Source organism: Nicotiana tomentosiformis, chromosome 10, assembly GCF_000390325.3.
Source record: "Nicotiana tomentosiformis chromosome 10, ASM39032v3, whole genome shotgun sequence".
NCBI classification, from domain to species: domain Eukaryota; kingdom Viridiplantae; phylum Streptophyta; class Magnoliopsida; order Solanales; family Solanaceae; genus Nicotiana; species Nicotiana tomentosiformis.
The window spans coordinates 79,240,268-79,253,621 of NC_090821.1; the positions used below are offsets into that span (position 1 = coordinate 79,240,268).

Consider the following 13,354-nt stretch of genomic DNA (forward strand, 5'->3'; position numbering starts at 1 on the left):
CTTTGGGGGAGGTGCTGAGGTCGCCTTTACTTTAGCCGGCGTAGTGGAAGTAGCCTTGGCTTTGCCTGTGTCTTTTCTGGGAGGCATCTTCGTTCCTACACAAATAAGCAGTAGTCAGATAAAACTGCATTACACACTACACGCGTAATTTTGCCCGACTTTCCGAGGTTACTCAGAGTTCACCTCGTATTTTCTTAATATTAGAATCAAAGAACAACACATGGGCTACCTGCGAGCCACCCCACACTTAAGATTTTAACATGGTGTACGACTTCATAGCACTAGTCTATTAATCCCGGAGACTCGTGCTCCAATGGGGACAAGGAATGCCATTGAGGCATTATATCAAACACTTAATATGCATTAGTGCCATGGGAGGTCTTATGGAAATGAGGGATTGCCTCATCCTCCCAAATCGGCTTGGGGGTTCTGTACTACCACATGTTTTCACAATCACAGCACCATTCCTATGGGGTTTCATGGGGTTGAGGCACACAAACTCAATACTACAATGAAGAATAACCACCAATTTTTGTGTGTGATTGTATACCTGTACCCCACTCAAAATTACAAAGGAAAGAGATCAATTCATACCTTTGAAGATTTTGAGAGGATGGAGCTGCCTGAGAATTTCTGATGAGTGTGAAAGAATATCAAGACTAAGCTTGACTTCAATGGGGATGGGAGAGACAACTATGGCAATGTGTTGTTGAGTGTTTGTGGGTGAGGGAAATTCATGCAGTATGTTTGGTTGAGAGCAAAGATGATGAGCATATGTGTGTGCTTGTGAATTGTTTTATTTTAGAGCTTGATGTGTGTTTGGTTTAAGTGAGGTTAGGGTTGTTTGTATTGTGTTTAGTGTTTAGGGCGTGTAATGTGAGGAGGTTCGACTAAAATAACTTAAACTGGGCCGTAATAACTTACCTGGCATCGCCTGGCCCAGTACCTGGCATTACCCAAGCGTCGCCAGCCCAACCGCCAGCCTTACATGGCTTTACCCAGGGGTCGCCAGCCTAAGGCCAAGCAGAACCTGGCATTAGCCAGGCGTCGCCAGCCCAAACGCCAGCTTTGGCCGGCTTTATCCTAGCGTCCCCTGCCCCAGCGCCTGGTGTACGTCAGGTGATGCTGAAACCCTGCTCGACTTGCCCAAACTCGCCTGCAAACTTGTTAGTACCTAAAAACTAAAAGAAAAATTCTAACTATACTAAAAATCAACTATGAATTGGGTTGCCTCCCAACGAGCGTCTGATTTAATGTCGAGACACAACGCATATAATTGCACTTAAGGCTTGCTTAACCTTGGTGGATCGAGAAAATGAGTTACCAATACTACTTTCGCATCTTTCATGCCCAAATAATATTTTAACATGTGCCCATTGACTCTAAACGTGCGAGAGTCATTTGATGCAGCAATCTCTATGGCTCCGGTGGGGTGAATCTCTACCACACTAAATGGTCCCGACCATCGTGACTTTAACGTACCCAGGAATAACCTCAACCTTGAGTTGTATAGCAATACATTATCTCTAGGTTTAAAACTCCGCTCAAGAATATTTTTATCGTGCATTATTTTCATTCTCTCCTTGTATAATCCTGTGCTCTCAAAAGCGTGGTAACGAAATTCATCAAGCTCGTGCAGCTCTGTGACTCTACTTGTGCCCGCAGCTTCTATATCAAGATTCAACTACCGCAGTGCCCATAAAGCTCTATGCTTCAACTCCATATGCCTTCCCAAATACCAATTTATACGGCGACATACCAATCGGAGTTTTGAAAGTGGTACGATAGGCCCATAGTGCATCATCTAACTTTCTTGCCTAATCCGTTCTTGTAGCATTCACAGTCTTTCTCAAACACTCTTTATCTCTCTGTTCGACACTTCTACTTGCCCACTCATTTGTGGATGATATGGGGAGGCAACTTTGTGACGTACACCATACTTTTCTAATAGCTTTGCGAAGGCTCGATTACAGAAGTGAGTGTCCCCGTCACTGATTATCGCCCTTGGAGTGCCAAATCGGGTGAATATGTTCTTTCTCAGAAAGCCAATTACCCCCTTAGCATCATTTGTCAGGAGTGCTGCAACCTCCACCCATTTCAACACGTAGTCCATAACTACGAGTTTGAATTTGTTTCCATATGAGCTAAGGAAAGGCCCCATGAAATCGATTCCCTACACGTCAAACACTTCTACCTCCTTAATTGGGTTCATAGGCATCTTATGTCGGCGGGAAATATTTCCAGTTCGTTGGCATTCGTCACAACTTTTCACCCATAAGTGTGCATCTTTGAACACTGTCGGCTAGTAGAAGCCATATTCCAGCACTTTTGCAGCGGTCCTTACTCCCTTGAAGTGGCCACCATATGGTGATGCATGACAAGCTTGCAAAACAGAATATTGGTCTATCTCGGGGATACATCTCTGGATCATGTTATCAACACAAACCCTGAACGGGTAAGGCTCATCCGAATAATACATGTGACAGTCACGAAAGAACTTTTTCTTTTGCAGAGGAAAGATCATAGGGGACAATACCGCTTGCCAGGTAGTTTGCAATGTCTACATACCATGGCGCTTCCTCCAATGTCACTGCTAGCAATTGTTCATCTGGGAATGTCTTAGTTATATCTTCTACCTCGACTTTCTTTTCAGCTCCCTCCAACCTTGAAAGGTGGTCTGCCACTTGGTTCTCTTCCCTTTTTCTATCGCGGATCTCCAAATCAAATTCTTGTAGCAAAAGAACCCAACGGATCAAGTGTGGCTTTGACTCCTTCTTTGCTATCAGGTACCTAAGTGCTGCATGGTCAGTATAAACAATCACTTTTGAACCACTCAAATAAGACCTTAATTTGTCGAATGCAAACACCAAAGCCAAAATCTCTTTCTAAGTCACGGTATAATTGAGTTGTGCACCGCTTAGCGTTCTGCTTGCATAGTAAATTGGGTGCACCAGTTTGTTCTTCCGCTGCCCCAGGACTGCTCCTATAGCATAGTCACTTGCATAACACATTATCTCAAATGGTTGCTCCCAGTTGGGTGCAACGATGATTGGTGCAGTCACCAGTCTCCTCTTCAACTCCTCAAATGCTAACTTGCAGTCATCAAAAAACACAAAAGAATGATCCTTTTCAAGGAGTTTATATAAGGGGTTAGCAATTTTAGAGAAATCCTTTATAAATCGCCTATAGAACCCGGCGTGCCCGAGGAAACTTCTTACTGACTTAACTAAAGTGGGCGGTGGCAACTTCTCAATCATGTCAACCTTAGCATGGTCAACCTAAATACCCTTAATGGACACTCGATGCCCTAGCACTATAACTTCTTGTACCATAAAATGGCACTTCTCCTAGTTGAGCACTAAATCTGTCTCTACACACATTTTCAACACTCTTCTTAAATTGTGCAGACAGTCTTCGAACGAATCCCCCACCATAGAGAAATCATCCATAAAGACTTCCATAATATCTTCAACTATGTCAGTGAAAATGGATAACATATACCTCTAAAAGGTGGTCGGTGCATTGCATAGGCCAAACTACATTCTCCGAACGGCAAATATGCCATACGGACAAGTGAATGATGTCTTCTCTCTATCCTCATGGGCTATGAAAATATGATTGTACCCTGAATACCCATCCAAAAAGCATAAGTGAGACCTCCCTGCCAATCTATCCAACATTTGGTCAATGAATGGTAAAGGAAAATGGTCTTTCCTGGTGGTTGTGTTCAGTTTTATATAATCCATACAAATTCGCCAACCCGTAACTGTACGAGTCGAGATCAAGTCATTATTCTCATTGGGCACTATAGTCATTCCACCCTTCTTTGGCATATACTGAACTGGGCTAACCCAGTTACTGTCAGAGATTGGGAAGATGATTCCCGCATCTAACCACTTGATCACTTCTTTCTTTACCACTTCTTTCATGTTAGGGTTTAGCCTTCTTTTATGTTCTCTAGAAGGTTTGTTCCCATCTTCCAATAGAATCTTATGCATACAAAATATCGGGCTGATCCCCTTAATATCTGTAATGGTCCAGCCAATTGCAATCTTGCATTCCATTAACACCTGTAAAAGTTGTTCTGTCTGCACATCTAACAAAATGGATGAGATAATAACAGGTAAAGTGGATTTAGGTCCAAAGAAAGCATACTTGAGGTGAGACGGTAACGGTTTTAGTTCCAACTGTGGTGGATCTTCAATTGATGGCTTAGCTGTAGGTGTTTTTCTTTCTTCTAAGTGTAAGGGCTCGAATTCGAGCTCTCTTTTCCAGTACCCTCGCCCTTCAAGGGCCAAAACCCACTCTGCCAAGTTTTCACCATCCATTTCTTCTAAGTTTATGAGGCATGCTGCTAGAGGATCTTTTGCGTTCAGAGTCTCATCTTCCTTCTCCAAGATCACATCCACAATTTCTATCAGAGATCAGTTAGCAAACTCACTGGGTCGCCGCAAAGATTTCTACACATTAAACGTTATCTCTTCATTGTTCAGTCTCATCTTTAGCTCCCCAGTTTCACAATCAATTAGGGATCTCCTAGTGGACAAGAATGGCCTTCCCAAAATTATGAGAATCTCCTCGTCAACCCGGCAATCTAGAATGACAAAATCTGCTGGGAGAACAAACTTTCCCACCTGTACTAATACATCATCAAGAATACCAGAGGGCCTCTTCACTATCTGATTGGCCAGCTATAATAACATAGACGTGGGTCTAGCTCTTCCAATGCCTAACCTTTTTGTAGATAGCCAAGGGCATCAAGTTTATGCTTGCCCACAAATCACAAAGTGCCTTAGCAAACACATAGTTCCCTATTGTGCATGGGATTGTGAAACTCCCTAGATCAGATAACTTCTCAACTATTGGTCTTGTCACAACAACACTACATGTCTGAGTCAGTGTAACCATGGCCAATTCTTAAAAGTCGAACTTACGAGACCTCAAGTCCTTCATCATTTTTACATAACCAGGCATTTCCTTTAAGGCGTCAATCAATGGAATGTTTACCTAAATTTGATTCAACATCTCCAAGAATTTCTTATATTGCTCATCTTTTTTATATTTGGCCAATCTCTGGGGAGGAAGGGTGCTGGAGGCCGCTTCTTTCCTGTGATTTGATTTTGAACCTGCTCTGGCACTGTTTCTACTGCCTTCTCTTGCTCTGACTCAATTTCCTTCGCGACTTCTTTTTCTTTGCTTGTTTCAGCTGGCGCATGTTGTACTGTCACCTTTGTTAACCATGTTGAGTCATCTATCTCATTGGGTAATGGCACAAGTGTTTCAGTAGGCCGGCTTTCATGAGCTATCTCTTGCTCCAGATCTAGGTCTCTACCATTTCGTAGACTCACTACCATAAGCTGTTTCGGGCCCTGTTCTTTTGGATTGACTTGTGTATCTGCAGGTAACGTCCCTTGGGGACGATTGTTTAGGGCCATAGAAATCTGTCATAATTGAATTTCAATACCCTTTATCGCTGATTCATGCGAGTCTACCCTTTGTTGCATTTTTCCCGTGGACCCAATCAATTGTTGCAGTATTCTGTTGTTGCTGTCCAGCATTCCCTCAAGTTTAGTAAACCAATCATCCGGTCTCATAATTTGTTGTTATTGAGGTTGTTGATAAGTCAGTCATTGATTTTGCTGGATGTAGCCTTGTTTCCTTTGGTAAGGCGCAACTTGACCCAGTGGTCGCATAGCTCCGGGATTGTTTTTGTTATTGTACTGCTGTTGCGCTGGTCTATATTGTTGATTATGTTGACCCCAATTCTGACCACCTTGCCTCTGTCCCCCATAGTTGGCTACATAATTTATATCTTCCTGATATTGCTGGTTGTCACCTTCTGCACTCCACGAGCAAACATATGGTTGGTTAATGCATGGTGTACATAAGCCCCCATTAGTTGTGTCAACTATATGAACCTGCTGCTTCTGGCCTGATTCATCAATCTTTTTGGTAAGGATACTCATTTGTGTCATTAGATTGGCCATATTCTTAACTATGGAGTTGTTTGGGTCCAAAGCCACTGAGTGAACTACCGGAGTGATCGTAGAGGCTCTTGTCATGCATCCTGATTTTTGTGCCATCTTATCAAGTAGGATCTTGCATTCTGCGAACGTTTTACTCAGAAATGCTCCACTTGCTGAAGCATCAATATTGGCCTTTAAGTTGTCAGCCAGTCCTATGTAGAATCTTTGCCCCAACATCTGATCTGGAATACCATGATGTGGACACTTAACCAACATGCCCTTGAACCTCTCCCACATTTCTTGTAGTGATTCTTTTGGTCTCTGCCTGTAACTTAATATATCATCAATCTGTTGGGCAGTTTTATTTGATGGGTAGAATTTGTTCAAAAATTGCTTGACTAATTCCTCCCAAGTAGTGATGGAATTTATGGGGAGTGAATTAAGCCAAGTCTGAGCTTCTCCTGTCAGCGAGAATGGGAACAACAAAAGATTTATTGCGTCCGGTGTCATGTTAGGTTGCCTTTGCGTTAAACATATTGACAGAAAATTCTTCAGGGGCTGTTGAGGATCTTCAATATGTGACCCTGAGAACAGTCCCTTGTTCTGCAACAAATGTAGCATGTTGTTTGTGATTTGGAATGATTCTGCTTGTATCTGAGGGACTGCAATTACGATTGCTAGATTATCGGCGGTGGGTTGTGCCCAATCATATAATGTTATTTCTGGTACAAGAGGCACCACACCCCGATTGTTTGGTTCATTCTTATTGTTTCTGTTGTTGATTGGATTTTCTATTCCATTCGCCATGTCTGGTTCGATTTGTTCTGTCGAGTTTCGTTGCTATTTTCTTATCTTGTTTGTACGATTTAGTGCCTTGAAAACTTTCTAAGGATTTGATAACGCTTCGAGCAATTCACAAGTTCTTGAGGAGTTCCTAGGCATGCACCTGTAACACCCAAGACTACAAACGTTAAAATTTCAATGTATTTAGTTTAGAATGGAGAAAATTGACTACACTAAGAATTCTAGCACTTCTTTTAGCTGCAATTAATAACACTATTAGTTCCCCGGCAACGGCGCCAAAATTTGGTCACGCCCAACTATGCCTTATAAAAAAGACTTAGCGGTCGTTGCAAATATATTCCGGTTAATAAGTCCGGAGTCGAATCCCACAAGGAATTAACTTATCAAACAAAGCTACTAGACTCGCACAAATTCACACAATCAATCTTCAAAAATATTTAAGTAACAATTTGGGTTTTTGTTAACTAAATATTACGTAATGAAAATACAATAATTAATAACTAACTACGAACGGGTTGTAAACAAGAATTGGAATGATCTAAGGTTGTGATTTCCCCTATTGTCGGAATCTTTTCCGCTACGTTTTCTACAAATTTGTCTAAGTCTTCTCTATCGACCATGAGCAATCTAACTGTTGTAACTCTCTTCCGAGTAATTACCGCAATTTACTAGGCATATTTTTCCAAATTACGCTAGCTGGCATTAAGTACCGCTCACTCAGATCGCACCAAGGTTTCATTATTCCTAATCTCACATTTAAAACTCCGTATTGATCCCTCATATACGTTTAAGAGTGATGTTGTTCAACAACTACTTAAATATGCATTCTCTCCCGAGTAATACATACTAAATAGGCACAGCTAATTGAGGGCCCTTCAATCAACCACATGAATAATATAGTTGAACAAATAGAGAAAATACTACAGCAAATTTATATTAACATAACAAGAAAATTATCATTCAATAGGTTCCATCAAAACCTTTGATTAGGAATTTAGCTACTCATACTCATAGTAACAATATCCCAAATATTTTGCATAATTAAAATATAGAGTAAAGATGAAAAGATGTAGAAATCGATGATTCTAACTCCCAACGGGTGATTCCACAAGCTATTCTTGCCTCCGGTTGCAAAAATCCTTCCAATTGGTGTTTTTAGGTCTATTTATATGTGTAGTAAAAGACCTAAACGTGTAGGCGAAGTCCTAGTCATACCCGAAAACGAATTAAGTCTTCAAAACTCGGATTGGACCTGGCCCCAGGCCTGGCGTCACCAGCCTAACGCCTGATGAACCTGGCTCCAGGCCTGGCGTCGCCAGCCTAACGCCTGGTTCTGCCTGGCCTCTGCCTTGCATCGCCAGCCTAACGCTAGCTTCAAGCCTGGCCTTTGCCTTGCAACGCCAGCCTAACACCTGTTTCAAGCCTGGCGTCGCTGGGTTCTCTCTTTCACTGCTCTCGCGCACGCTTTCGACTTGTATGTCTCTTTTTTCTTCTACTTTCATTTCCAATTCACCTACACATAAAATGGATCCTATTACAGGCAAATAAGGTGTACTTTATCATTAAAGCGTAAAAATGCAAGGCGAATAATGTGTTAAACCATGAATTATAGCCTCACATCACTGCTCATGTATTATACCGTTTCATATTTCTTGTTTCCAGACTCCTTAAATCACTAATTAGTTGATTCTTTGGTTTATCTTTTCTTAGGTGCTTTATCTTTATGTTGATGGTACATCTGCTCTAGAATCTCTTGAAGTGGAACATTTCTCGAATGTGACATTTAATCACCTCAAGGAAGTTAATCTAAAGTATATTAAAGGCTCCAAGCCTTTGTTGCAACTTATGAAGCTTCTGTTAGCCAAGTCTCCGGTGCTAGTGAGAATGCTAATCGATTCATATCTAGATGAAGAATTTGCAACAGTCAAAATATACTGAGTTATCAAAATTTCAGCGTGCAACACCTAAAGCAAAAGTTGTCTTCATCAAACAAAATTCTCACCTGGCTAAATCGATTTCAGCGTACATCTCCAAAATCAGAAGTTAAGTATGATCAAGATTGCCACATTCTAAAATGAGAATAATGACATGAATTGATATGTGGTTGTTTAGTTCAAACATATTGTGGGTTGCTGTGTGTTAATTCTGTACTTGGGTCATTTCCCTATGCCAAGCCTGAAGCCTTTTCTCAAGAATCTCAATGGAGATTTGATGCAATTATTGTCCCCTAGCTACTAGCACTGATATGGACCCTTTATTGTTATTATTTACTGTGACATTTATTATATTATCTATTTAATTTCGTTTTTCTTATTGAGTCTATTCTGTTTTTCATGCCATATGTTTTCAGTAAAAAGAAGGGAGTCTTGGCGTAACTGGTAAAGTTGTTGTCATGTAACCAAGAGGTCATGGGTTCGAACTGTAGAAACATGCTTTTGTGAAAATGTAGGGTAAGGCTGCCTACAATAGACCTTTGTGGTCCAGCCCTTCTCCGGACCAGCGGATAGTGGAAGCGTAGTGCATCGAGCTGCCCTTTTTTTTCTTTTATTGTGTTCTTCCAGTTAACTGATGCACAAATGCAAATTTGGCCTGCAACTGTCATTGCTCTTCTTTGTTTAGAGTGTTGGGGCTTTGATTATCTTTCTCTTAGGTTCAAGATGTAGATTATTCTACTCCAGCTCAAAAATCTCTTTGATCCTATGGTTGTTGGTTACAGTGTGCCAATTCTCTTCTCCATGTTCTTATGGCAAGCTTCAAGCCTTTTCTGTTTACTGTTTTTATTTAACTATTATTAATTTTTGCTGTGCTACCACTTGGCAGTAACTATAAAAGCATTCACAATAAAAACACACTCGTTTTTTAATTAATGGCTGCATTGCAAGCACTCAATAGTTAGACAAGAGTAAGATCAATAAGTATTTCACCAAGTGTTAGTTAAAATCCTTTCATCTTAATAATTACTCGTAATCTCAAAGTGAGATATGGTAGAAAATATAGAAAGGTCAAGGTATACGCAGAAATTTTTATAAAAAGTGTTGAAATTTATAGAAGAACGAGAATAAATAATTTTAATTATCATACTTCTAGACAAGAAATAGCTCTAATAGAGACTGTCACGACCCAAAATCCGCTAATCGTGATGGCACCTAACCCAACCCGTTAGGTAAGCCAACTAATAACTATCAAATTTCAACAATCTTAACAAGTCAATTAAACAGAATAAATTATATGAATCTATTACATTTTTCAATTACTAGTAGTATAAATCATGAGTTTCTAAGAATAGAGTATACAAAGCGGAAATGAAATAAATGCATAGTCTGTTTGAAAAGTACATAAACAACACAATTTAATCTAAGGCTACCTCGAACAACAGAGGCAGTTGCATGGGCGCGGGTACATTTTCAAATCCAGCAACCATCGAACACAGCGACACCGCAACCAATATCTGCACGTAATGTGCAGAAGTGTAGTATCAGTACAACCGACCCCATGTACTGAGTAAGTAACAAACCTAAGCTTAGATTGAAAGCAGTGACGAGCTATCACAAGGTCGGCGGGTCTCATGCCGGTATTCTACAACAGTTCACATCAGCATAGTACAAGCAGTAAAGAGGTATCTCAGAAGTAAAAAAGCTCAACCCGTTCACAGTTTCAGAAAAATAGGCATGCTTTTCAAATATTTTAGTGAAACTCAATTATTTTGCCGAAAATGCCAAAAATATAGGTAAGTTTGAAAAGTGTGATTTTTCTCAAAATTCTTTCAACAATAAGTAAGAAGTTTCATTTTATTTCCAAATATCAAGTGCAAATATACCTCTATGTACTCACAAAAAGTTATGAATGACGTGATACTATATAACATGAGGAAAAATGCATTTCTATGCATGTATGTCAAATGTGTATATCAAATGCGATGCAACTCAGTGATAAAACCATACGCAAGCTCTCAGAACATCAATTCACTTAGTCCTCTCAGTCACTCAGTCCTCCCAATCACTCATATACAGCCCCTCGGGCAAACATCATTCATATATAGCCCCTCGGGCAAACATCACTCATATACAACCCCTCGGGAAAACATCACTGATATACTGCCCCTGGGGCAAACATCACTCAGTAGGTACCTGCGCTCACTGGGGGTGTGTACAGACTCCGGAGGAGCTCCTACAGCCCAAGCGCTATATCAAGCCAATCATGGCATAAATCAATGAGCCCCTCAGCCTATATCAAACATGTTGCGGCGTACAACCCGCTCCCATAAATAAATATGTTGCGGCGTGCATCCCGATCCCATAAATAAATATGTTGTTGCATGCAGTTCGATCCCATAAATAAACATGCTGCGGCGTGCAACCCGATCCCATAAAATATCCTCACAATCAGGCCCTCGGCCTTACTCATAAATATCCTCACAATCAGGCCCTCGGCCTCACTCATAAATATCCTCACAATCGGGCCTTCGGCCTCGCTGCGTCATCAATCTCTCTAGTCTCTCTCTCTTGGGCTCACAATATCATGAAACTAGCCCTAATATGATGATGTGATATATTAATGAATAACAACAGTGACTGAGATATGATATGTATATGAGTGCGTAAGACTGAGTATATAAAATAATGAAAGTATATAACTCCACAGAAGAAATGACCTCAGTGGGTCCAAACAGCATCGGCATAAGTCTAAGCATGATATCTAGCATGATTGTCAGCCCAATTACTATATCACATGGTGGAGACACAGATAACAACAAGATAGGGCCACTATATAGTGCCATGGGAGCCTCAGAGTCCCAATTCATAGGGTGCACGCCCACACACCCGTCACCTAGCATGTGTGTTACCTCAATACCAATCACATAACACGTATTGCGGGGTTTCATACCCTCAACACTAAGTTTAGAAGAGTTACTTACCTAGAACGAGCTAATACCATTGCCGAGCAGGCCAAGCGATGCTCCAAGGATGCCATCCCGCACGTTCCGACCTCCAAACGGCTCGAAACTGACCAACAACAATTCAAACACATCAAACTATGTTGAAGGAACCAATCTCGATCATAAAAGATCAAATCTTGAATCAAAGCCCGAAATCGGACCAAAAGCCCAACTCAAGCCCGCACCTCGGAACCCAACAAAACTTATAAAATCGGGTAACTCATTCAATTACGAGTCCAACCATACTAGTTTCACTCAAATCCGACTCCAATTCAATGTTTAGAATTCAAAAATTCATATTATGAAACTTTAGGCCAAAATCCTCAATTTCCTCCTTAGAAATCATCATCCAAAAGCTAAAATCGAAGATAGATTTATGGAATATAATCAAAACCGACTAGATAATACTTACCCAAATTCATATGGTGAAAATTGCGTCAAGAATCGCCTCAGTCCGAGCTTCATAGCTAAAAAATGCAAAAATGGCTGAAACCCTCGAAATAGAGTACTTTATAAAGCTGCCCAGGCTTCCTCTTTCACGAACGCGGGATAGCCATCGCGTTCGTGATGAAAATAATATCAGCCACCAAAATGCTCTATGCGTTCGCGGCACAAGCCTCACGAATGTGATACACAGTGAGACAGAACTACGCGAATGCAACATGAGCCTCGCGAACGCGATGAAGAAGATCCTCCACCTCCAGCTCCCAGCTCAACTCTATGCGAACGCGACCCCTCATACACGAACGCGAAGAAGACAACATCAACCCATCGCGAATGCGACCAAGAAAGCGCTAACGTGAAGAACAAACCTCTGCACTGGCCAAATTATCCTTCGCGAACGCGATGCTCTATCCGCGATCGCGAAGTACATCTGAAACACTAGAAAACCAGCAACACAGCAATGCAAAATGAAGGGAAAATAGCCCGAAATCAATTTGAAACATGCCTGGGCCCATCGGGACCACGTCCAAACATACCAGAAAGTCCTATAACATAACACGGACCTACTCGAGGCCTCAAATCACGCATAACAACATCGAAACGAAGAATCGCACCTCCAATCGAACTTTAAGAACTTTGAAACTTCAAACTTCCACAACCGATGTCGAAACCTATCAAATCACGTCCGATTGACCTCAAATTTTGCACACAAGTCACATTTGACATTACGGACCTGCTTCAACTTCAGAAATCAGAATCCGACCCCGATATAAAAAAATTCACTCCCGGTCAAACTTTCCAAAAATTCCAACTTTCGTCATTTCAAGCCAAATTCTAACACAGACCTCCAAAACACAATCCGGACGCGCTCCTAAGTCCAAAATCACCCAACGGAGCTAATGGAACCATCAGAAATCCAATCCGAGATCAAATTCTAAAAAGTCAAACTTGGTCAAACCTTTTAAATTCAAAACTTCTAGCTGAGAATCATTCTTCCAAATCAATTCCGAATAACCTGAAAACCAAAACCGATGATTCACATAAGTCATAATACATCATTCGGAGCTACTCATACCCTCAAACAACCGAGCGAAGTGAAATTGCTCAAAACGACCAATCGGGTCGTTACAAAGGCTTTCTCAATTATTTTTCAAAAATAGGTGCGCTATGTGAGATTTGGACCTTTAACCTCTTAGAGCAAAGC

General features: G+C 41.1%; 3 protein-coding genes across 3 annotated transcripts; all 3 read right to left on the reverse strand.

Moving 5' to 3' along the window:
* Positions 1-2,486: 2,486 nt before the first annotated feature.
* On the reverse strand, positions 2,487-4,328 carry LOC138900450 (uncharacterized). The gene is made up of 3 exons (XM_070187195.1): positions 3,852-4,328; positions 2,915-3,125; positions 2,487-2,797 (listed from the first exon to the last, which is right to left on the reverse strand). The coding sequence occupies exons 1-3, from the start codon at positions 4,326-4,328 to the stop codon at positions 2,487-2,489; spliced, it is 999 nt and encodes a 332-aa protein (XP_070043296.1).
* Positions 4,329-4,460: 132 nt separating this feature from the next.
* LOC138900451 (uncharacterized) lies at positions 4,461-5,594 on the reverse strand. The gene is made up of 5 exons (XM_070187196.1): positions 5,493-5,594; positions 5,127-5,441; positions 4,935-5,007; positions 4,735-4,811; positions 4,461-4,634 (listed from the first exon to the last, which is right to left on the reverse strand). Exons 1-5 carry the CDS (start codon positions 5,592-5,594, stop codon positions 4,461-4,463), a joined length of 741 nt encoding a protein of 246 aa, XP_070043297.1.
* A 33-nt stretch (positions 5,595-5,627) lies between these two features.
* LOC138900452 (uncharacterized) lies at positions 5,628-6,773 on the reverse strand. Its single transcript, XM_070187197.1, has one exon. The coding sequence runs from the start codon at positions 6,771-6,773 to the stop codon at positions 5,628-5,630; it is 1,146 nt and encodes a 381-aa protein (XP_070043298.1).
* Positions 6,774-13,354: the final 6,581 nt, after the last annotated feature.